General features: G+C 43.2%; 1 protein-coding gene across 1 annotated transcript in view; it reads left to right on the top strand.

Annotated features, from left to right (window-relative positions):
* The first annotated feature begins 1295 nt into the window (after positions 1-1295).
* The window catches only part of neo1 (neogenin 1), a 160132-nt gene continuing 136910 nt past the window's right edge, over positions 1296-24517 (top strand). Inside the window, 1 exon segment of the mRNA XM_022748600.1 lies at positions 1296-1386. Coding sequence (XP_022604321.1) covers positions 1296-1386 — 91 coding nt within the window.

Consider the following 24517-nt stretch of genomic DNA (forward strand, 5'->3'; position numbering starts at 1 on the left):
TGACTGACATAAAAGTAATTGTAAGTAATTGACAGCAACTCTGGTTCAAAATTCCCCTGGTTGCTAGTTTCCCAGCTTTTCTATGACTGTAAACTCAACATCTTTGTAGGAGTGGCACCTTCACACTGTAAGAACCAATGGACCAAACCTTAAAATGATAAAAACATAAAAATAAAAAAGTTAAACTAATTTAAAGTAAAAGCATCAAATCCTCATATTTAAGAAGCAGGAAACACTTGGAATTTTTACATGACAAAACTATACTATACTTGCACAATCGACAAAATAGCCTCCAACTGACTTTCTATCAATGGACATAGAGATTAATTAACAAACTCTTCCAGCTCTACTTGTGTGTACTGTTTTAGATTGTTTCATTTATAACAAAGCATCATATTTTATAAACTCCTCATATGTTTTGTATGGCAGAATCTTCATATGCAAAGTAACTAGTAACTAAAGCTGTCAGATAAGTTATTTTGAACTTATTATCAAATATGTTTGTATAGGCTATTCATATACTCATATTTTTTTAAAATATATTTGATACATTTCAAATTGAGCTTTTGATGAGACAGAAATCGTACAGAGTGAGTGTGTTTTGGACTTGAAGTTAGTATTAAATTGTTATGAATAGCTGTATAAGGTGTAATAATTTTAACACACCGGTGGAGCCCAGGTGTAGAGGTGAGGTGTTGTCTTTGGACTGAAATCCCACACCATATTTTAGTTCTTGCCTGAGCATACAGGCAGCCAGGATCCAAACTTCCGTGTGACTCCACACCCTGTTTTCCGGGGAGCCTGTGGAGATCCAGCCCTTCAACACGCTGCTCTCTTACGTCCCGTCCGTGAGCAGTGAGCTGGCCGCGGCGGAGATTTCTCCTTCTAGTCGGATCTTATCTTTTCTCCTACCGAGCTCTTTCTAGTCTTTTACGCACTTGACACATATCGGAGTAGTAAAGTCGGCGCGGTTTCGCTCGGTCACCCGCAAATGTTTTCGTCCTTGCGCTGCGCCTCCGTGGCAATGGATTGATTTCAGTGTTTTTTCTCCGACCTCTGCCTCGACCAAGTTGAGAAAACAGTCTCTCTAACCTGCGGCTTTCTCTTTCCAGCTACATGTTTCATCCGGCCAGTTTTCAAAGTACCTGGCTCCGGATGTTTCTGCACATTTTAGGACTTTGAACTTTTTTGTCCCTTGTGCATTTACAGGAGGTGGCCGGGGATTTTAAGGATTTCTTTTTGTGAAAGCTTCCCCGGGGTTCCTGAAGCCTGCAAAGATTTATTTGTGAAAAGTGATGGCCGAGCGGGGAGCTCTGTCGCTCCTCTCTCTCCTCTGTCTCACCTTTCTCTACACGGCGACCACCGCGGCAAAGCATGTCGACAAAGGTAAAAGCCTTTAATACACTGCCAGCTGCTCTGCTGTATGTCTGTTTATTTACGCCTCGACTGTAGAAACTTACCCTCACTGTATCACGAGTTGGAAAAAAGAAACACACGGAATGCAAGCTGTTGGCTCTGAAAATCAGATATGGAGCTAGGCAGCTAATTCAGCTGGGTTTAGGTCAGCTGCTCCTTCACCATTTGGACAACTTTAAAAGTAGGCTACTTTTTAAATAACAGGCACATCATTCACTCCCAGGCCGGCTCTGTTTCATGCTGTAAAGCAACATGCTTTTCCTTTCCTTTTGTCTGCATAGAGGCTATTGAGGCAGAACTGCTGATAGGTTTCTGTGTTTGCCTTTCCAATGATTCATAGACATGAGCTGTGGCTGTTTCACAAATGTGTCTTTGGGTTGTGTGCAGTTGGATTTGAAAGACCAAATTACACATTTGTTTGTTGGATTGAGATCATCCATCTATCTGTGCCTGCCTAGCTCTGTGGCCATGGAAATGCAAAAGGATGGAAGTAACTTGAATCTGAAAAATACACTATGCAAAGACTCATTAGTGTTCACTGTCAGGTAATAAGCTAGCATCATCAGTCCAGCAGACATCTCATTACCTGGGCGTCAATACATGTTTAGCTGATGGATAAACAGAACCTAATTCATTTGCTTCTGTTAATTGTTTTGAAGTGAGGCTACTGCACTGCAGTGTTCACTTCACTATGTCTCTTATTCCAACTGGTGGTGTTCTGTAGTGAGAGATTCCCCTGATATTGGAGGTGAATTCTTGATATTAGTTATTGATTGGGGTCTGTATATTTTATCATAACCCACCCACATTCTGCTATATGCACTCCAAGCCCTGAGTGCCTGAGATAAATTAAAAAGCCGTGAGAGAAAATGTCTTTCCAACAGTCACTGAAGTGCACAGCTCCTGCCCTTATCACATACCCCATCGCGACAGAGTCATATCTTTATCATTTAAGCTGTTAGACGCTATCAAACACAGCAGCATGTGGTCTGGAAAATTGCAAATATAACTCACTCTTGTGCAACATGGCCCAGTTTTTTCCATCATTCTCTTAATATGCAAAATAGTTTGTGTGTGTGTGTGTGTGTTAGTCCAAAAAAAAAAAAAAAGAAGCAGTCCATGCGCCTTTTGAAGGCTTGTTGTTTATTTTGCCGGTTAAAAAAGAATGAATGTGCAAAGAAGACGGGCCTTGGAATGACGGGCCTCTGCTAGCTGTTGGGGTCTCTTGCGTGTGGAGCCTGATGAAAGACCCTCTCCTGCATGAGAAGCGCTCTGCAGTGGTGGAAGGGGAGATAGAGGAGAGGGAGAGGGAGAGAGAGAGAAAGAGAGAGAGAAAAAAAAGCCCCTCCTTGGCTTTGCTGGAGATCAGTACAAAAGAGAGAGATGGGGGTAGGGTGAAACAGGCTGACTGTCTGGAAAGTAATAAAACCAGGAGATTAAGGGGACCAGGGAGTTCCTTTGGGAGCTTTGATTGATTCCAGAGAATTGGACTGGGACCCACACGCAGAGAGAGTCTCAAATTACTAATTGTGGGGTCCCCTTCTCTGAAAATATCTGTTTATTCAAAACACATTTGTCTGAGGTCTTGACTGTGGCCAAAACTTATCTTTATCAAAGTTGGCAGAGTTTCAGGCCTAACTTAAAGAGTTTGTCTGTCTCATTTGGTTTGGGGACAGATATAATATATAGTCTCACTTTTTTGTTTTACTTTGGAATAACCTGTAAATGTTCTGCCACACTGCTGCTTTCTTTTTTTTTTTTTTTTTCACCACTTCCTCATCTGTCGCACTCAGAAGTTGTTTAAAAAATGCCCCAGAAGTTTGGCTTTTGTAAACAAGTGCCTGTTAGAGGAGTGTAAAATCCATTTAGGCCCTATCTTATCTCCGTAATCCTGCTGGGAGGGAATTGTGTGCTTATTATCTCTCAGAGGACAATGCAAATAACTTGCTGAAATGTGTAAACATTTGGCAACCCTCTCTGCTCTTACAGACCACTCTCCAGGGTTTTATCCTCACAGACCACCTCAGATGCAGCATTGCCCAGACTTTATAAACAACTGTAGTTTTCTTTGGCGCATTTAAGGTCTTTTCTGTGGACTCTGCTGCTCAGAGCATAATTTACCACCTTTTGTGTTGTCGTGTTTGGAAAGCCCTGGTGGTCCCACATCCTCAGTTAGTGGGTAAAACAAGTAAGAGGGCTCAAAGCTAGATCTAATTCGCCCTTAATTTCATTACTAATTCGGCCCTCGCCCTCTTTTCACGGTGTAATCTGTATGCAAAGTGTAGTGAAAGGTTTCTGTTCTAGCCATTTACACAAATGAATTCTACAACTTCACCTTCAGCTCACAATAGCAGAATCTTTTTTCCCACATGTCCGCATCATCCTCTGATGAGTTTAAAGGGGACGTCATGCAGAGTCACCTGCTGTCAGAGCCGTATAGAGTATGCTGTTTACTGATCATTTATTTATGTGCTCCAATCGCTCATAAAGTCCTAATGACCTCCATCCACCCAGAGACGGATAATTGCACACTTTGCCAAGTGTTTGATTCATATGCTTCACTGATGAAACCACCTCCATTAGGAAATGCTACTGATCTGCTGCGGCCCCTGATATGGGAGCGCAGTTTGTTGCTTTCCACTGTTCTCGTGTAAGAGATGGCGCGGTGAGGTCAGCACTTTGAGATCACAGTTGAAAATAACAACTTGTTTGTGCTTTGTTCTTTTTTTGCTCTATCAGCAGCTGAATCTGTTTGTGCAGGGGTTTGTGTGTGGGGATGAAATGACCACAATTACTGGAATCATTTGCACTAACTGTCGCAGCAGTTTATCACATGTAATTGGCAGGGTGAAAGGTGGATCAATATCCTCTGAATAGATGGAAAGACATCTGCTGTTGCATCTCTTTGGTGGCTGGTGGTCATTGTAATCACCTGCTTTCAGATGACTATTTGGGCGACCAATAGGACCTCCCGTCTGCTAATTTGCTCATATATAGCTGCTGATTAAAACTGTGTCCACAATGTAGGCTGAACTGCAGGATTTGTGTCGACGTCAACTCTGGCAAGATCTCTATTATTTGCACCATGGAAAAGATGCACGTCTTAAAACTTACATGGTTTAATAATCCCATTTCGCACCATATCAAACTTTCACACATCATCTGTTAGCCTGGAGGTTTAATGCTTATACACCAGATTGAAGCTATTTGAATTCTACACACACTATACATTTTTATTCCAGTATTTTTCCTAATGTTTACCGATCGCTATTCAGCATGCCGTTTGAAACGTCTACTCTAACCAGCATTGTTAGCCCCCTGTGTGTCCGAGACATAGCCTGGGTCCAGCTTTCTGGTTGCTCCTGGTAGTGGAGGGAGGGCTGTTTTGAGTGGAGGGAAGCCAAGCCTGCATCATGGTCTAAAACCCAGAGCGGATCATGGACAAGTCCATGGCTTCGGCCGCCCCCCTGCTAAGATGAAATTACCTCTATCAGAGCTGCTTCTAGTGGTGTGGTGCAGAGAAACATGACAGAAGTCTGCTTTTCCCCGTCTCTCCACTTCAGCCCGTACACCGGCCCCTCCTGCTCCTCTCACTCTGGTACACATGCAGTTGCCTTGAAAGACTTTCTTGGGGCTGTATGATGTTTCCCCAGCATGCAGTTTTACGAGTTTTCATAAACACTGATATTGGAAAAATATTTATGTTGTGAAATTATTTTCAAGCATATTGCTCAGCCCTGCAGGTGTGAATGTGTCTACGCCGGTGTCGTTCTTTTCCTAAGTTCCTTTTTACAAATTTCTGAAAAAAAAAAAAAACCATTGCATTTAGTGAGCTCCCGCACAGAAGACAAAATGATCTTTACATTACAAGCAGCAGCTGTAAGTAGGCGTGAAAATTAACTTCTGACTTGTGGGGCAGGGCAAATTCTATTTCCAAAAGAAATGACGGCACAAGAATCTGTCAGCCGGAGCTCAGAAGATGACGGTAATTGATCATTTGGGTTTACTCAATGAACATGCACTTTGTTGCAATTAATCCAACTAATAAGTCACAATGTTGGAATAAAAACAGAAAATGAAAGTTATTTTTCTGTGTTGGAAGGGAACTTCTCGGCCGTTCAAACTCTGGGTTGAAGAAAACTTGAAATTCCATATTCACCAGTTCCTCTATTTGAATGTTAAAGGTTCCACATTTCTAGCAGCAGTTCATGGCTGACCAGTTTCATCAGGACATTTTTAAACTGCCAGCAGAGAATAAAGGCTTTACTTTTTTTTTCTTTTGCTTTTTCTTTTTCTTTCTTTTTTTTTTTTTTTTTTTTTAACACTTAGCCTTCCTCTAACCAATTTCCTGGGGGGAAACCCTGGTCTCTGGACACGGGAAAACTGTTTCATTTAATGTGGCGCAGAAGGAGTTTAGGTGTTGTGAACCATCAGCTCTCTGTGTGCTTTGAAAGCCAGCCCATTGCGTGTTATGATTAGTCAGTCCACAAAAAGCAGCTCACATCAAGTGTTCTCCTCTTGGAAGCAGAACTGCTCTCAGATTCAGAGGTGTTCCTGCTGTGTCTAAAAAGATGTCAGATGCAGCACCTTTCCAATGCGGCTGCTGTCTGTCTTCTTTGTGTCTGCTGGCCCTTTCATGTCAAAACAAAGCAGGCTGGAAAAAAAAACTTGCTTGGACTTTGAAAAAAAATAAAAGGTTGAATAGCGTCTACAGGCCATAAAGCTGTCCATACTGCCCTGTGTGATGACTCCTTTGAGACTTTGTGGTAACCCGTGGGACATTACATCAACAATATTTTTATCTTTTACTGGGGACGTCTCTGGAAACATGTCAGCCTGCCTGATTTCCGTGTTTCCTTTTTTACTTTTTTGTTTTTTAAAATTACAACAAAATGCAAAATTTCTAATCCGCTGTGGTGCTGTTGTGCTCTCCAGGCTTCCCTGTTCTGCTGTGATTGAATGATGCTCAGGCTTAATGACCTCTGGGAGAGCTGAGTCTTTTCAGTTTCCTTGGCGCTGACGCACACAGCAGCATTGAGAGGAAAAGCGTACAAAGAAGAGACTGAAATTATGGTTGTATGTCAATATGAGTGTAGTTTGTCATCTCTGTTATTTTGCTGCCATGCACCTCAACTATGAGGTGTCTTGTGTCGTGCTCTGGAGAACTAAACCGGTCACGCTCTGCTCCTCAGGAGTTGCTTCAGTCTTACAGTTACACATACACAAACACATCGTATACGGTTGTGTGTGTTGTGTTGGGCCATGGTCTCGCAGTTAGGTTCTAAATTGAATATTAATATCGATCAGTTGATCTTCTCTATTTTGAATTCCTATGAGTACAGTTATAAACTGTGTGTTTTTGACACAATTAATTATCAAATACAATAACATAACGATCTTGCATTGATAGAATGTGACCGAACGTTGCTGCACACTATTCTGAAGCTTAAAATCATCAGTCTTTCTATGGATTATGTGACTACATGTATGTAGAGTGTCGCAGTGGGCTGGCCACTGTGTGTAAAGGGTTTATGTCTAACCGGTCATTCTGACATGCAGATACCAGTGTGTGTGTGTGTGTGTGTGTGTGTGTGTGTGTGTGTGTGTGTGTATGTATGTATGTATGTATGTATATATATATATATATATATATATATATATACACCAGTCTTTCATTTCACTGAATCTTTTACCAGCACAGCGAAAGCAGCAAAATGTCCTGAACCTCTTGTAAGTGAAGGTTGTATGAATAGCACGTGATAGTCTTGCAGCATGACACGTCGTATAATATTTATGTTCCGCTGGACTGCAGTCACGGTCATGTTCTTTAGGACAGCGTGGCATTGTCCAGTCTTTTTCCCGGCGTACAGAAGAACTGCAGGAGCCCAGCTTGTGTGTTTGAGTGCACGTCCTTTTATAAGTGCAGCATGACAGCAGAAAATGGCAGTGTGTGCATTGATGCCAGATTTAAGTAGTGTACTGCAAGCAAAGGAGTATTTTCCCCCTGGCCCGGCATTCAAGCAGAACCTCAGCAGGACAGTGAGGACGTTTCCCCTGAAAAATTTCCCTCAAACTTTTGCTATTTTGGTTCTGCAGAGCTCCTGTCATGGTGTCTCCTGTTGGTTGTGGCAGCTGCATAGGATTATGACACATGCAAGCTGTGCCTGTCAGATGAGACTGGACTAATGAGTGCAAGGCTCTGTTATACAAGGAACTGTTTTTACAGCCCTGGGGGGCATAATACAGACATTTCCTATTAAAATAAGACGTCTTAAGCCTTTTTAAATGTTTCCATTCTTATTTTCTAATTCCTCTGAATTTTAAAAGCTTTATTTGGTATAAGGGCATAGTTCAAATTACAGTCGTCACTAAGCAGTGAAAGAACAAGGCTGGCTTTATTTTTTTTATTTATTTATTTATTTATTTTTCATTATTATTCTCAAATCTAATGAACAAGTCTATAACCAGCAATGAAAAGCTAGAATTGTTGGACTTGGTTGAAATCTTCAAAACCACATCTGAGTGTTTCTAACCAGCGTTTTCTGTTGATTGTGAGAAAAGGGATGTGGGATGTTTTAATATTGACCAAGACATTTTCTACTGAAGCATTGTCTTACAGAGGAATCTCATAACTGGTACATAAACCTGAGAGACAGTGAAGAGGCATTTGTGAGAAAAATATTTCATCTTTACTTTTCAGTAGGAAGCAAAAGAGAGGATGATTTATATTAATTTGAACATTAGAATGATGGATGTAACACAGACTTTGTTCAGTGAGCGTAAGCTACGTGAGGAAGAAATTTTTGCAGGTTCTTTCAACTCTTTTCCCAATCAGTTGTTACTTTTAACAAACCTTAAATATAATTAATGCAGTTTATATTGAATGTAATTGTGAGGTGGCAGGTTTAATTCCTGGCAGCAGTCAGGGTTGTAAATTAAGAGAGACTAATATCCTTCTTGAAAGACTGATTAATGACCTTCATTTGGTTGCTGTGTATCTGCTGGAGTTCCAACATCCTGCAGCTCTCAGACGAGAATTTATTCTCTGCCGTCTTTTTGGAGGACGTCCAGGGTGTGATGAATTAACCTGAAAGTCTTCTCAATGGTGTAGTTCATGGTGTAGTGCAGCTGTTAAGTAGCTTGTGCTTCAATGAGAATGCGGACAAACAAGACTCAATGCAGCCCCCCCCTCCCCCCATAATGATATTTGTTCATTATAATTGTCCAGGATAGTTAGTGCAATTTCAATCTTGTTATTTCCAGCCCAGAATAGTTTTTATGGATCATGATGCCTTCTGTGCCCTGAAGCAATACAAGTTCAAGATTGGGGGGTGTGGTCTGTTTCATTCACTGAATGAACTTGTATTGTTGTCTCTAACCTCAAACACGCTCATCTTCCCCATACTCGTCATACAACTGTTGGTAGTGTGTGTGTGTATGTGTGTATATGTGTATGTGGGGGAGATCTTCCATACACACTCATAAAGTATCAGTCATCCATGTACACATAGAGCCTCTCAGCCTTCATTCATTCAGTCAAAGGAACTTTTCATGTGCTGAAAGGGTGTGGGGGCAGTCAGTCACAGAGAGAGGATTGTGAGCACTGCTCAGAAGCGCTGGCTGCCATCATCTTGTGCCCGGCCTGTGGCTTTTGGCAGCTTTAGTCATGGTGGGATGTGTGTGTGTGTGTATATGTGTGAGTGTGTGTATGTGTATATTTGGGTGGGTATTTGTAAAGGCGTATACCACCCATCTGGGGTTGAACAGCTGTTTTATCAACAAGGTTAAGAGAGTTTCCCCGACTTGAACTTGCTCTGCAGCGAAAAAAAAGAAAGAAAAGTGTTTACCTACTTTCACTGAGAAGATGGGGAGAAATGACACCATTTCTGTGGAGCAGCTTGCAACAGCTTGTCACTGATTCAGTATTATGTGCTGAGCACCTATTTTGAGAAACAAAAAGGGGGGAAGGCATTCATTGGCTGCTACACTCCTTTATAATATTGGCATTTTTTTTTTTTATTATGAAAGTCTTTATTTAGTTTAAGACAAAATTACAGATTTGCTCGCAGCTGTGAATTGTAAAGACGTTGGTAGTCGTGTGGTTTGGGTTTGTCAAAGAACTTTCATTTCTAAAAATGTGCTTAGTTAGGAAAAGATTTTTATAAGATTCACATAACTTAAAACCTGATGTTTCCCATTGGAAAATATTGACATGTGCGCTGGCAAGCTGTGCCGAGATTTTTATTTTTTTTTCACGTTGTGATTAAGTCAAATGTTTATTTTCTTGGACGGTACACATGACCCAATTCAATACCAGTGCTCAACTTCAACCAGGATTTCTAATTATGGCGTCTGTTTAATTGTTAAAGAGCTGCTTCATATTTGGCGAGTAGTGCCCGAACAATTCTGTTTGAAGTGGCAGTATTTCCTCCATTATTTTCTTGGTCTGTTTTACAAGTCAGGAACTGGTTTGTCTGGTTTCTGTAGTGGAAATTCATAGGAACCACTTAACTTTTAAGCATAGTAGGCGTAGTGTGTTTAGGCTTCAACAAGAATAGAAGAAGGTGTCATTTTTTTGTCCTACACAGTACTTTTCCATGGCGCTGTCTCAGCATGTAGAGCGCAGCAGCTTTCTGGATTCTGAATTAAGTTTAAACAATTCAGGGTTTAGAGTTAAGACCAGTGGAGGCTCTGTATTAGTCATGTATACATGCACTTGTGTCCCAGTAGTAGTGTCAGCCCTCACATTCAACCTCCCAGGTTTTATTTTGATTTCACCTGCTGCTATGGTGACCCCTGAAAAAATTCTGCTGGTATTAACCAATGTTTCTGCTGCAAAATCCAAGCTGAAACGATTCTTTGAAAAGTTCAGCATTAGATAGAGGCTCCTTTGTGCTGCTGGGAGCTCCCCTCTGGCATTGGGCTCCACTGACTGCATTGACTTCTCACCATGTTATTGGAGCCAGTTCCTCCTCAACTCTGAGCTCATCTAAAGCTGACGGAGGTCAGGAGAAGCAGCTGAAATGGTGAAATTACTGCTTTAAGCTTTTTTAATACACTGCCATGATGTAATGGAATTGGCCGTCTCTTTTGATTCTGCTTCCTTGGCCCTTCACAGTTGAATAAATGCGTCCCTCAGCAGCACTTACTTGAGCGATGATGGCGTTCCTCCTTTTATATTAATGTTACACAGCTCAAACTCAAAATACTCCTGCGCTTGGCCATAGAAAATGCTAATTGTGCCTTGAAATTTGATTTACTGTACAACTGTGGTGAATAAATTTTACTCTTGATGAAAATGAAAATCTTAAGTGAGGTATTACTTTTACAATGGTAGAAAACAGGAGCTTCTGGATGGGTCTTCTGCTTGTGATTTAAGACTTGCAGTCAAGTTGTTTTAAGATGAATTGTGTTTGAGGTTTTTCTGATTTTTGACGAGAGGACCGTACTTCCCATGTGACTTTACACTGGGACAATAGCGACCATAGTAATAAAATGAGACTCAATTTTCTTTGCTCAGTTATGCGTGTCCTTTTTCTAATGTTGGTTCAGTGTTATTTTTTCCAGCAGTGGGGTGGGGGTGGGGGGGCGGTGAAATGAGCTGGTAAAAACTTTTAAAAACTCAAAAGGAATTTTTTGATGGGGATTTGTCCTGGTCTGCTCGCTGGCCAGTCCAACTATGAAGGCTTTTGTTGTGTCTGGATGGCACGTGTGTCTATCCAACATAATATTAGCTACTTGAATCTACCTTTCTCTGTCTTCTCTTCCTTTTTCTCTTCTTTCTTTCTTTCCCTTTCGCCTCGCTCGCGTGTTGCCAGGTGTCTCCAGTTTCAAATTAAAAGCCCTCTGCAGTCGTGTAATCGCGACTTCATGACATTACAGTGGCTGCAATAATTTTGCAGTGGCGGGCTGCAGCTGCAACATGTATAGAGGGGAGACACTGGGGTTCTAGTCCTTGACCTTTTGGGAAGATGATACTCCCTTCAAGTGTCTGTTTTATGGAGTCTGATAATTGAGCAGGTTTGGCTGTGGTATGAAATTTTAGATTATGAGAGCACAGTTAGTTTCCTGACAGACTTGCACAATACAGGAAAATTTTTACATTATGACTCTCAGCATTTCTCTTATATGACACAGTTGATGATATTCTTGGGGTGACTAAAAGGTTGAGGATAATTTAGTTCACTTCCTTTTGCTTAACTTACTGCATCTCTTTATATAGTTCAGCAGTGTTTCAGTCACTGTTTGATGAAGCCATACAGAACCTGAGAGCAGCCTCTGGGACTCTTGAGCTGTGTCTAAATACAGACATGACCTTCCTCTCTCGATATCTCTCTCTCTCTCTCTCTCTGTCTCTCTCTCTCTTTGATATGGAGGAAGAAGAGGAGGATGAGCTTGGTTAGGAGGATAAGCGGGTGGAGGTGGAGCAGTAAGATCCTAGAGGTGAGGATTTACATCCAGCTTGAAGTGTGCACAACGGGCAGTGATGGAAAGCAGCTGCATCTATTCCCTCTGATTCCTTAACCATTGTCCCTTGAACCTTGACTCCACTCGCCCCCCCCCCCCCCCCCACCTCCCACCCCCTACTCCTCAGCCTGTGACAGGTCACTCAGCCACAGCACCAGCATGGTTGCAAAATGGATGGCGGCCAGCGGGGAGCACCTGCGGAGGAATAGCAGGCGAGCAGCATTCCATCACAGGACCCCGAGACACAGATGTCACATGAGACACGAGGGACGTGTTTGGAGTGGGGGATGGGGTGGGAGGGCCAATGGCAGAGGTTTTGGCATGGTGGGGCAGTAATGGAGTGGGATAGCAAGCCAGCTGCTACCAACAGATTCTTAATGAGGTGTCCCATCAAGAACCCAGGGAGATGAACATTAATGACTACAGTTAAACTTGTCTGTTCATTTATCCCCCTCTTTTCAATCATGCTAGGATGAGGAGATGGATGACATGTTTGGGCACACGGTAATTGGGTTTTTCCTTCCAAGCCAGATTTGAGTGTAGTTTAGCTTGCCTCTCCTGTAATAGGGCTGCAACTAGTACAGTAGTTATTTTTTATTGATTTATCTATCTATATATATTATAAGTCATAACTTGGCAGAGCCCAAGGTGACATCATTAATTTGCTTGTTTTGTCCGACCACCATAACAACTCAAAGATATTCTGTTCACTATGATACAAAACAGAAAAACAGCAAATCCTCACATTTGAGAGGCTGGAAAAAAACTGCTTTGTTTGCTTTTGATAAAGACTCGAATGATTAAGGATTATCAGTATTACTGTTGACTAATTGTTTAATTGTCTAATTACTTGTCGGTGGGCAGTCTAGCCAAATGGGGAATGCAAAGACTTGGGAGAGTTGACAGGTGGTGCAGTGTGGGTGCATGTGGATTGCATGAATGCACTGAATTTCAGCCTTTGACATTTATAAACAAATTAATACATACAGTGAGGTCTGATGGGAAAGTGGTCTCAGACGTTTGTGCGCATTAGCTTGATGAGTGAAGTAACAGCCAGTGAAATTACCATATTTATTTGATAAGGTCCCAGATTCAGCAGAAGTATTCCCAAATAAAATGTGAAAGGTAATATCACACATTACCTTTGCAACATGAACAACGGGCATTAGAGCTGTGTAATAACAATTAAGTAGAACCAGTGTTCCGAAGGTGAACGTGTACGTTGCTCTTGTGAAGGACAGTGGTGGATAACCTTTTTGTCTGCGCCCAACAAAGTGCTTGAATTATTGGTTGGAGAGAAAAGCATACTGGCTTTTCTGCTTTCATACTTCATTTACCTGGAGTGGTCTAAATTAGTCCTGAGTGCATAAGCATGTCATTCAAGCTTTCAGGACACCTGCTGAACAAATTCACTCAAAGAGCACACATGCACACGCACACTCACACGCACACTCACACACACACACACGCACAGAGCAAGATCCTAGAATATGTCCTGCAGTCTGTTTGTGCCATATGCCGTATAATATTGTAGTGATGTGAAGCAAGTCTAAATGAAAATTCGCCCCAACATTATCTAATTAAGCAGGTGTGGAAGCAGCTTCATTCAAGTCGGTTTTGGCACTTCTCGCTGGTCCATGTTCAGTGTAAAGCAACGGTTCATTCAGGTGAAATATGTGAGTTCTTTCATTAAGCTGGGGACCCGGTTGCATACTTTCACTTCTCCTCAAAAGAAGATGTCAGAAGTGGTCTTGAGTTATAAAGGGTGGTGGTTTTATTAGCCACTGCTAGCCTGTGGGGTACTTTTTGTTGCAGAGTGACAGGGGACTTAATAATGAAGCTCTCTAACCCAGTGAGCCCTGAATCAGTGGAGCCCCTCTTCCCTTTCTTTGTCCCTCTCCCAATCCCCCCACAGTGCCACTGCATTCCCAGCCTGGCGGGGCAGTGTCTCTGGGCCAGGGCCATGTCACGCACCCCTTCTGGCCCCAAACGTCCGTGGTGGGGGGGTCATGGGTTCAAGTGCTCCCCGTGGGGCGATGCATGGCATGCCTAGCGACTTCGTGGTCCGGCCCCCGCACTGGCTACGTCGGTAATTAATTTCTAATGAGAAAGAAATTGGCTGACCTCGCAATAGCTAGCCTCTTGGCTCTAGCTCACTATTACTGCCCCTTTCCCATTTTGCCTTTCTCCCACACAGACTTCAAAGGAGAGGCGAGGATAGCCCCTCCTGGCTCAACGCTGATAGTGAAGCTCTCAGAGAACATTCCTCGCGTGCTAGGGAGAAGTTGAGTGTGGATTTTATGGGCTGTCTTTCTGCTAGTCCCACACATACCTGTGGTTCATGTGCACGCTGTAGAAGCTTAACTGTGTTAACCCCTCATATGTAACATCAGAAATACAACTGCTGGTTTTGAAGCTGTGACGGCGTCTTGCCCTTGATAAAGATACTTTATCGTCCTGTGTTTGGGGATTTTATACAAATCTACCGTTGAGTTTTGTTCCATTATGATCCTGTGCTCACAGGTCTCATCTGATTTACCAGGCCATTCAAATGCTCTTAAAGGAATACCCTGACATTTTGAGAAATTCACTTATATGTTGTCTTACCAAGAGTTTGAGTTTGAAAATCAATAACAATTTAATTTCAATGCATTTAATATGGAGATAGTGCTTTGATGCGTTTAGCATTGCTTATCACAGAGGCTCGAAGCCGGTGGAAACGGCTAGTCTCACTCAGAAGTAAGACGGAATAGCAACATAGCAGCTCTAAAGTTCTTATTTACCAGTGCTTTTGTATGTTTTTAGCTTGAACGGTGATGTACTGTCACCAGTACATCAAAAATTCAGCTGGATTTTTTTCAGAGGTACGAAAGTGGGAAAAAAACTTCAAAACGTCACAGTGATGACGGGACTTCTCAGATGCTGTGTTCAGCCACTGAGCCCAGTTGTATGTAGTTGGTCAAAAAGAAGCTCCAGTGTTTAAGCTAACTTTAAATACAGTGCTTTGTTTTCTTTCTCTACATATGAGAAATACACGCATGTTCATTTGATGTTGAAAACGGTGGATGGTGGATCCACACTTTCCTGTGGTGAACTAGTTTCTTCCTTCCTTCTTGCTCATTGGTTGTCATGTATTTGATTGCCTTGCCGGGTGAATCACCTGTGTGTTTTCTGTTTAACAGGCAGGTACTCTCTATGATTGTGACACAGGTGAAGGCCGGACAGCCAGAAATGTTTGGTCTTTTGTAAACAAAGGGATTTCTTGTCATTGAGTGCAATCCTCCTCTGTCATCAGTAGTTAATATGATGAAGATAACACACCGAGCGATGGAAACCCGACATGTAGAAGCACACACACATAACCTATAAATATGACGGCTCCCTCTTTGGACAGTAAATTGATATAGATCATCGAATGTCTTCAAAAAAATTTTTTTGCTAAAGGAACAAAAAAAGTCATCTTCCCTTTCAAAGATACTTAATTAAAGCACAGTATCCATTGTGTTGTGGGTTTTCTGGTCAACGCGGCGGCAGTCTGTATCGATAAGATTTCCTGAGGGGAAACAATTGTGTGAAATGCAGGAAGCCATTAGGAAGCCGGGGACTTGTGTCTCTCCCTGCTGAGTAAATAGTGTCTGCCCCCCCCCCCCCATTTCATCCACTTTTGAATGAGCCCAGCACTTGTAACAATAAAGGCAGGAAATGAACTGTACTCACACAGGAGCGTGCAGGATGCTCATTGTGTTCCTAATTGACCAAACTAGGTTGGGTGATAAAAGCAGAGTTTTCTTTTGGTTAGACAAAAATAGCTCCAAGGTAGCATACAGTAGGTATGGTCAAAAAAAAAAAAAGCAGCTAATGAGGCAGAGTTTCATTGCATAACTTTAGATTTTTTTACAGCTGTTTTGGTCAAGTCCTAACTGACCCTATTTGTGTGTAAATTGGAGCTCCCAGTTTGAGTCCACGACTGCCTGATGCAGGTTTGCATTGATTACATGCAACATAAAGCACATGTCTGCATGTGCTGTGTGAAACCAATGGCAGTCCCCCGGGGTCGACCTGTTTACTATGTGCTAGCCTCACCTGGCTGCAACATCCTCATTTTTCTCTGTGGAATGCAGGCGTGACTCACAGCCAGACAGTGTTACTTAAGTTGTCACCTGAGAAGCCCTCCAGGGGAAAGTTGTTTTGTCCTTGGATGTGGACCGTAAGCCTATTTGAGTTGACCTGAATTCGGAGAAGATTGGTAATGTAGCTGGGATTGAGGTTATGTCTGCTACCAATCCTACTACTCATTAGACAAAATTCAGTGTGTTTGTGTTTGTGTGTGTGTGTGTGTGTGTGTGTGCGTGCGTGTGTGCGTGTGTGTGTGCGTGTGTGTGTGTGTGTGTGTGTGTGTGTTGCGGTAATGTCCAGTTTTCTCTCCTAAGCCATTAACTTTGTCTTTCACGTGCATCTATTATGCAAGGTAAGGTCATGTATGCCAATTATACACCAAGAATCAACTGAACCAGTTTCATTCTGGTTTCATTGTTGGGTAAAGGATCAGTGGTTATCTGGCCCACATTTTGTGCTTAGTGTAATTGATGTTTGGTTTACCCCTAGATTAACTGACAACTAAGCAGGTTAACATTGAGGATTTTCCCAGATTAATTCCAGGGGTCCAATCGGAGTGGGCTGGCCACTCACCCTGTATCATCCCAAATGTCCTCCTTACCTGGGATTTACTAGCATATGAAAAGGAAATGAGATCAGAGGTGGTGATAAATCCTGCAGCAAAGCCTCCCTCAGAGAAAATGAGATGCACACATGGCATCGTCAGTCACCAGCCGCTCATGTCCTCGTTTCCGATAAATTGATTTTGACTGCTCAGGTGATGGGGAGGTGGTGTAGTCCTTCAGAGTGGAGCTTTGTCAAGTAATGCCGCTGTCGGTGTGGCCATGCATTTTCTATATTGAATTTCTTTGTCTCTAATGATACTTGGTGCAGCTTTGCAGTGACTTGTTTGGATTGTGGCATGTGAGGAAATGTGCTCCAGTGAGGCTGTCTTCCTTTTGTTGTTGCCCGTTTAGCCTGGAGTGATATGTTATACTTCACACACCAAGAGTCTCTGCACTACGCCACCCAGTCACACTGTGTCCACATGCTGTTAGGTTCCCCCACGTCCCTGCAGATTCGCAAGCAACTAATTTAGCACTTGTTAAGTGATTTAGCATCTGTTTTTATAGGACCCCAGTGGGTCACAACTGCCACCCCCCTTCTGCCCATCGCTGTCTATGCCTGTGGCGTCGGGGCTCGCTTTTGAATTTCAATCAGCCTTGGATGCATTGTTGTGTTTATTTGAGGGGGATGGGTTGGAGAGGGTGTTAGTAGTAGTAACCAGTTCTGTGTGTCAATCAAATATGCAGCGTGACCAATGGGCAGCTCATTGGAGACTAGTTGGTGTGTTCTCAGGGGGTGTAAGGCTTTAACTGCTGCCCGCGGGGCGAACCCTGCCCTTCATTCTTCACCCATCGCCCTCCCTCCCATCGTCATCCTCCCCACAGAACACAGGCAGTACAATCAATAACCGCCTCAGCCTCCCTCCTCCCTCCACTGCCCCCCCCCCCCCCCCCCTCCCCCCCCCCCCGCCGACTCCTCCTCTGGTCAGCCGCTCCTTGCTTTCCATTTATCAACACTGTGTTTGATCTTAGCTTCATCATTCTCTGTCAACCCCCCAACACCTCGATGTGTGTAATTGTATTAGATTTGTCATGGTGGTGCGGTTATTTGGCCCGCCCCAACTGGTAGTGTGCCAGAGAGATTCTCTCCATGTACCTGCAACATCAGACATTAGTTTTAAGTATCTTTTAGTGTTTAATTTATTTCCATATGGCGCTGCGCAGTTGTGGTTCAATGGGTTCCCCAGTACCCTGAGGTACACAACGTCCTTTATTAAAGACCATTTTCCTTTTCCTGATTCCCTTTGTTCCCAGCATCCTCGTCTTTTTACCAGGCGGTGAGTCATAAGTGTTGAGGTTACATTAAAAATCAAACCCCACAGCAGTCCTGTTGTAAAGGGACTGTGGAAATGTTGGAAAAACTAATCTCACACATGAACATGCACTCAGACAGTGAAGATACCTACATCATAGTCACACTGTGAAATATCCCTTGAAAAACTTATATAGGACATTTTTGTGAGTTGTGCTCATTAGCAGCTTATTTCTTGCAGAATGTGCTCAATGTGAAAATATTTGACACTAACAGATTTTTATTGCCCCCACAAGGAAAACTGGCATGAGAGACTGAATATCTGTTTTTAATAGTGTGTGTGTGTGTGTGTGTGTGTGTGTGTGTGTGTGTGTGTGTGTACCCCAGGCAAGTATGGTTTGTTTCACACATGTAATAAACTGGCGATGTATTCGCACACCGGATTCAGAGCTTCAGTGGCAACACTACCAACAAAAATCTAATTCCACTTTATTGTATTCACCTTTGTCTCATCTAATCCCTTCATCAACTAATGAGCTCTAATTTCCCTTTGTGGGGCTGTTCTGCGCAGCCTGTTGTGTGAGGATAATCTCCGGCCTAAACGGTTTGTGTTTTTGAGAAACAGTGGGAAGATGTACGGGGAACGAGGAGAAGGATGGTGTGCAGAGGAGAATGGGGGGGAATGGGAAAGACTTAAGAGGCACAGTGAGAGAATCCGTCTTTGTCGATTACGCACGCACTACAACCTTGATGGCCACATTAGATCTCTTTCTCCATACACCAAACTACCATTAATAATGGATACAGCTCTCTAGCTCTTTTGCTTTCTCTTCCCCTCCCCCCAGCATCGCCCCTTAAGGCGTCTGCCCCTCTTTCCCTGTCCCCTGCTTCCCTACCTCCAGTCTGTCCTACCCTTCTCTTGTACCCCGCCACCCCCCTTCTCCCACTGTTTCAGCTGTGAGACTGCTCGCCAGGAGCCATGGCAGGTGTGCATACATCATCGTGGCGCTGGCCACACAGCCCGCAGCACCCAAACAGTCATCATCAGACAGACAGATCCACCTGCCTGGAAAAAAAAGAAAGACCAATGTTGAATAGTTGAGTGTGTTTGGTTTCCCGTATCGTAGCAGTTGGTGTTATCTGAGTTTAGATGAGGACAATAGCTTGTTTTTCTTTCCCCAGACAGAAACCTACAGACAATGACAAATGAATGACAAATAAAGTCTACAGAGATATTGTGAATAAAATGGAGTGCATACGAGCTGCTGTTGACACTCTCACGCATGCACAATGGGGGGGGAAAAGCTTGTTTTTATTAATATTATGTCCTGTTTGATTGTCACTCCACCATTGCGTCTGTCATTTGATACGAAACAACGGCCTCCGTCGGATTTAACATGTTATGTCGCACAATAGTGCCCACATTCGTATAGCTGCTTCAAAAGTACGCTCACATGTGACACCGCTAATCACGTGTATGGGCTGATCATGGATAATATCAACATAAACACAGTACATTTGGCATTTGAAAGACACTAATGCCACACTAATCCTCTCACAGTGATAAATGGAGTACACGCTATACGTAAGAAAGGGGATGTAGATGTGTTGTACAGTAGCACCCTGCTGCATTGTTAATCCCTCTGCAGCCACTACTGACTTCCAAAAATCCACTTGTCTACAGAATGACGCCGCCTAATTATTTAGTTTATGGCAGACAGTAAAACAGTGTACAACAGTTGGTATTTAAGGTAGGAAGGTGTGAGCAGATGTGTCTATTATACAAGGAATATAAATCCTTTTCAACTTAATAGTATTATGTCATGGCCATGATGATAGATTTGTGACCTGCTGTGGGCGTTTCCTTATTTTCCGTGTGCTCCAATGAGCTCCATCCGTTCAGTGACTGATGAGTTGTGTGCCACTCTGGAGACTTGCTGGTAGGTTGTGGTGCAGTTGCTCTGACTGCAGCAGCCTCATATTTACAGTTACAGCTCTCTGAAATAATGGTTGTCGTTTTGTTTTTTTTGTTTTTTTTGTAGTGCGTCTCATGTCATGCAGTCAAGTTGTGTATATTTCCTTTTCAAAGACACCACTAGACACATCACACTCGTAACATCTGAAACTGGGCTTGGTTGGCCCCCCCCCCCCCCCCCCCCCCCCGTCATGGATTGTCATGGTCAAAAGAGAGGACAATAAAAAAAAAAATCAATGAGAAACGGTGGTGGGGAGTGGTGTGACAGATTAAGGACAGGTTTACAGGATTCACAGAGGAGAAAACGTATTTCCTGTCCATCTTCGCTGGGATTATTCTCACCTGCTTTAATTGTATATGTCCTGTATTTGTGAGATTTGCTAATGCAGTTTAAAGCGCTACGTGCCGTAATGCTGCTGAGTACAACGACACTATTTCCACTGAGGTGATGATTTGCATAGAGAAATGAAATACAACTGTGGCCTTATTGGCTTTAGGTTCAGTCAGAGGTCTCACACTCTGCTAACCATGAGATCAGACTTCACTGTGCAGCATCTATATGAAGCAGGTTAGTAGTTAGATGTCAGGTTAGTGAGAAAACAGCTTCTCGGCTGCCACTGGATAATTGGTGACCTTTTCTTGACTGAGGTTCACAGTGATGCAGTGGAGACCAAACCTCTGTGTGGATTACCGGATGTGTGTGTGTGTGCATCCTCTGTGTTGTGCTAACTCACTTTAGCACAACACAGAGGATGCTGTGAAGATGGGACATGGCAACTGGGGGTTTCAGGCTTTAGAAGTTGGGAGCGTAGCCCATCGGAATTTGTTTTCCTATTCCTCACGGGAGCATCTTTCCGCACCCGAGGCGATCCGTCTTCCTGTCATCCTATTGATCCCTCCCAACGCTCATTAATATGGGGAAAAGGCCATTGAGCCCGAGATGGGAGGCTGGTGGCTGCTGTTTGACATTGAGAAGGTGTGTAAATGGAATAAGGGGAATGACTCATCTAGCCTAGAATTATATTCTCAGAACTGGGATACGTTCCATCTCCACTTAGAAAATGTCTGGCTCAGAGGTAAGAGCAGGCTTTCATAAAAGCCCCGCTCTCAGGCAGCTATAGCGATATGGGAGTGCAAATAAAACCGCAATATCATTGTGCACCTTGCGCACATGGATGACAAAACCCTTTCAAGAGGAGAGTACATAGAAACAAGGGATTTTAATCTCCTAGCATCAAGTGGCCTTGCTGAGCAGAAGTTGGCTTAGAATCACTCTAGTGAATGTCAGCCTGCTATCTAGCCACAGACAGTCTTCCCCTGCAGTTTGCTTACAAAATGGGAGGGGGGAGGCAGCTTCAGATGTATTTTGATTTGTGGAGGCGCCTGGAAATTAAACATATCTCCAGTTCCCCACTCAGGAAGCTCAAAGTGATTTTTCTTCTTTCTTTATTTTTCCCATCCGTAGTTGTATTTTAATTTGAGCTTCATTTACATTCATATTGAATTTGTTGTATGCCATATGCTCTCTAACGTTGTCATGGGATACAGGCCAGACTCATCATTTCCTTTTTGGAGGCAGCTGAACACATTCATTTGTATTTGTTTTAAGTGATGAGATAAGGAGAAGGAAAGTCCCTCCTCTGGCAGTGGGTAAATGTTAGATAAAACTAAGATGGACATATTGCCCACTGTTCCAGCTAAGTTTAACATATAGTATGCAAACGGCCAACAGCTTCTCCGTCAGTGTTTCGTGTAATCACAGAGATTGACATCTTGCATAAATCCCAGTGTAAATGACTCGTTTTGATGGACAGGAAAATGCCCCTCGAGGCGCAGTCCAAGGCACTTACCATGCAGCACTGGTGCTATCGACAGACTTCTGCGCGGTAAATTAAGGCAGAGTTTACCCGGCACGCCCCAAAACACTCTCAAGCTTTTCTTTAACCTGGGATGGTCTGGCAGGATCTCTTCATTCAGCCCCTCCTGAACTTGTTAGTAAATCATGGCCATTGTGAGGTGCCAAAGAAATTGTCCACTAATAAGCACTATGCCTCGTCAAGTGGCACAGGAAGCACAGGGGTCAGGCCCGCCCTCCAATCATTATACCTCATCCACTTCCTAGTAAAAGGCCTCTAGCCACTCAGCTACAGGTCGCCATGGAGACCCAGGACAGTGTGGGGTGGGGGTCGGGGTTGGAGAGCAGCGCAGACAACCATTAGCAGCCCATTCCATGATAATTAATGATCATCCCGCTGGCTCGAAATCAGGGCCCGGAGAAAAACAGACACAGAGCTCACTCTCTGAGACCAAATGTCACAGTGGCAAGAAATACATCTGAGGACTGGAGAGGGGAGCGGAGACGGTTTTTGTTGCGGTTAGAAAATGGTGACGGGCCTTGAAAAGCTATAATGTTGCACAAGGGGGGAAAAGTGATGGATGTGAAAGTGATTAATGTTCAGGATGGATGGGCGGGATTGTGCGGAAGGAAATAATAGTTTTTCATTTGCATAAGCATCCGTCTACACACAAGTCTGTCTCCTGTTATTCGAGGACAGAATAATTGACAAGAAGAGAAGTACAGAGCCCGCCCCTTTCACCCTTTCACTCACTCAACACCTTTGACTGGTGTCCATCGGGCTGCATTAAGATAATCACTTGTCTAATCGAGTTATGAACACTGTTCACATTGCAAGTATGAAGCTCACATTATTGGGTTTGTAATCAAATCTGAGGTCTGCTTGCCCTTAGGGGATTTTCAGTCAGCCGGCGAGCCAGGCAGCCAATCAGCCAGGCTCAGCGGCTTTGAAGTGCCGGCAGACCAAACTACCCATCTTCCCCCTCTCTCCTCAAGCAGATCACTCCTCTCCATGCTGCACAACCAAATGTGCATACACTCAGACACAAAAGCAGGTCTGTGGGCAAATAAAAATGCAAACAAATGCCACACAGACGCCCATGTTTGAGCATGCTGATGGGCATAGACAATAACATGGCACACACACACACACACACACACACACACACACACCACAGAACAATCAGTGGCACAGAGACGAAGATTATTGCCACACCATTCAATAAGGGCTTGTGCTGTTCTTCCTGACAATGCTGTCTGTGCTCCCTCAGTCCCTCACTCTCAGTCCGACTGTGCTTCCTCAGTCAACCCGCACACACAGCACTGACCCCACGCCTTTATCGCACAGACACACACCGGGCAGATTACGAGGAATTTTGCCAGTTTGATGTGCAGGCAAAGGTAAGGATGTGATTACAACACTGTTTAATTGCCTGGTGTTTTTGAAGTCCACTGATTTTTATGAGCCTCTATAGCAAAACACTTGAGACCTGACAAATTGTATTAGTTGGGACATAAAGCCTTGCAAGCTCAGTGGTGCGTTTATTTTATTTATTTATTTATTTTATGTATCGTGTATTCTCATTTGGATCAAATTGTGATGAGTTATGGATTGGCTATAATTCTGACAGGATGGATGACAATTATGTTGATTAGATATTATGGTTGTTTCCAGATGGCACTTTTTCTCCTTAGTCATTTTTCTTGTTCAGTATTTGCAACTTAGTACCCGATAAGACATATAACGCATAACTTTCAGGCTACATTATTGTCTGCATTACTAACATAGACGGTTGTTACACTGCAACATCCATTCTAGCCAAAGACGCAGTCCAAAAGCAAATGAAAGGTTAAACTGTGACACATTAAAGCAGAAGATTATAAGCTGTTCTCCATCTTTTAAAATGACTGGCCTTTTTGAGTTAACTCAAGACAACAACTGAATGAACATCTAAGGATTTCAATTGCTACAAAAAAAATGAAAATAAATTGGAGCAAAATAGACCTGTACTATGAAGTCTGTTCATTTGAAAGACACACAAATACTTAGCTGCTGTTCAAATCATTGTGCCAATTTGCCATGATTCACCCTGTAAAACAACCATTTCATTTCGCTTTCTGAAAACGGATTTAACTGAATAAAACAGGATGGATGTGGAGTCTTTTCATTCACAAATATCAGAACTCTGGATACATTCAACTGCAAATGAGTACTCAGAAACACCCTCTCGTATTTTAGACTAATACATTCGCAACACTCATCATACATTAACCAAAGAAAATGGGATTTAGACCTCACTCTTCGGACTCCTGCACTTCAGTGCCTAGATGCAGTAGGTCCAGTTAGTGATACAGGCGGTGGTTGTTGTTATTCTAGACATTCCTGCTGAGGGATGCATTATCCTCTGGCATGGCGGCGAATTCTAGCATGTCTGTCACCCACCGACTCATCCCACAGGCGCTATCAGTGCTCAGCCTCTCACAGGCATGCATGTACACACTGTGTCCCCCTCTCTTAATCCGTCTCTCTCTCTCTCTCTCTCTCCCCCCTCTCCCCTTCTCTGTCCTGGCTGCACCTCTTATTTATCTCTCTTGCTCTCCCTTTGCTTTACCTTGTCTGCCCTCCCTCCTCTCTCCCCTCTGCCTTCCATACTATCAAAGGCAGTGGAGAGTATTATCACCTAGGAACCATCCTCTTCTTGGTTTGGCTAATGCAGCCCCACCACACACACAAGCAAACACACTAAAAGGCACATACAGTGTACACACACACACACAGAGGAAGCAGCCTTATCAGTGCCCGCTGGCGTCAGACCCTCAATTAATTTTGT

Source organism: Seriola dumerili, unplaced genomic scaffold, assembly GCF_002260705.1.
Source record: "Seriola dumerili isolate Sdu_G_001 unplaced genomic scaffold, Sdu_1.0 BDQW01000011.1, whole genome shotgun sequence".
Taxonomy (NCBI): Eukaryota; Metazoa; Chordata; class Actinopteri; order Carangiformes; family Carangidae; genus Seriola; species Seriola dumerili.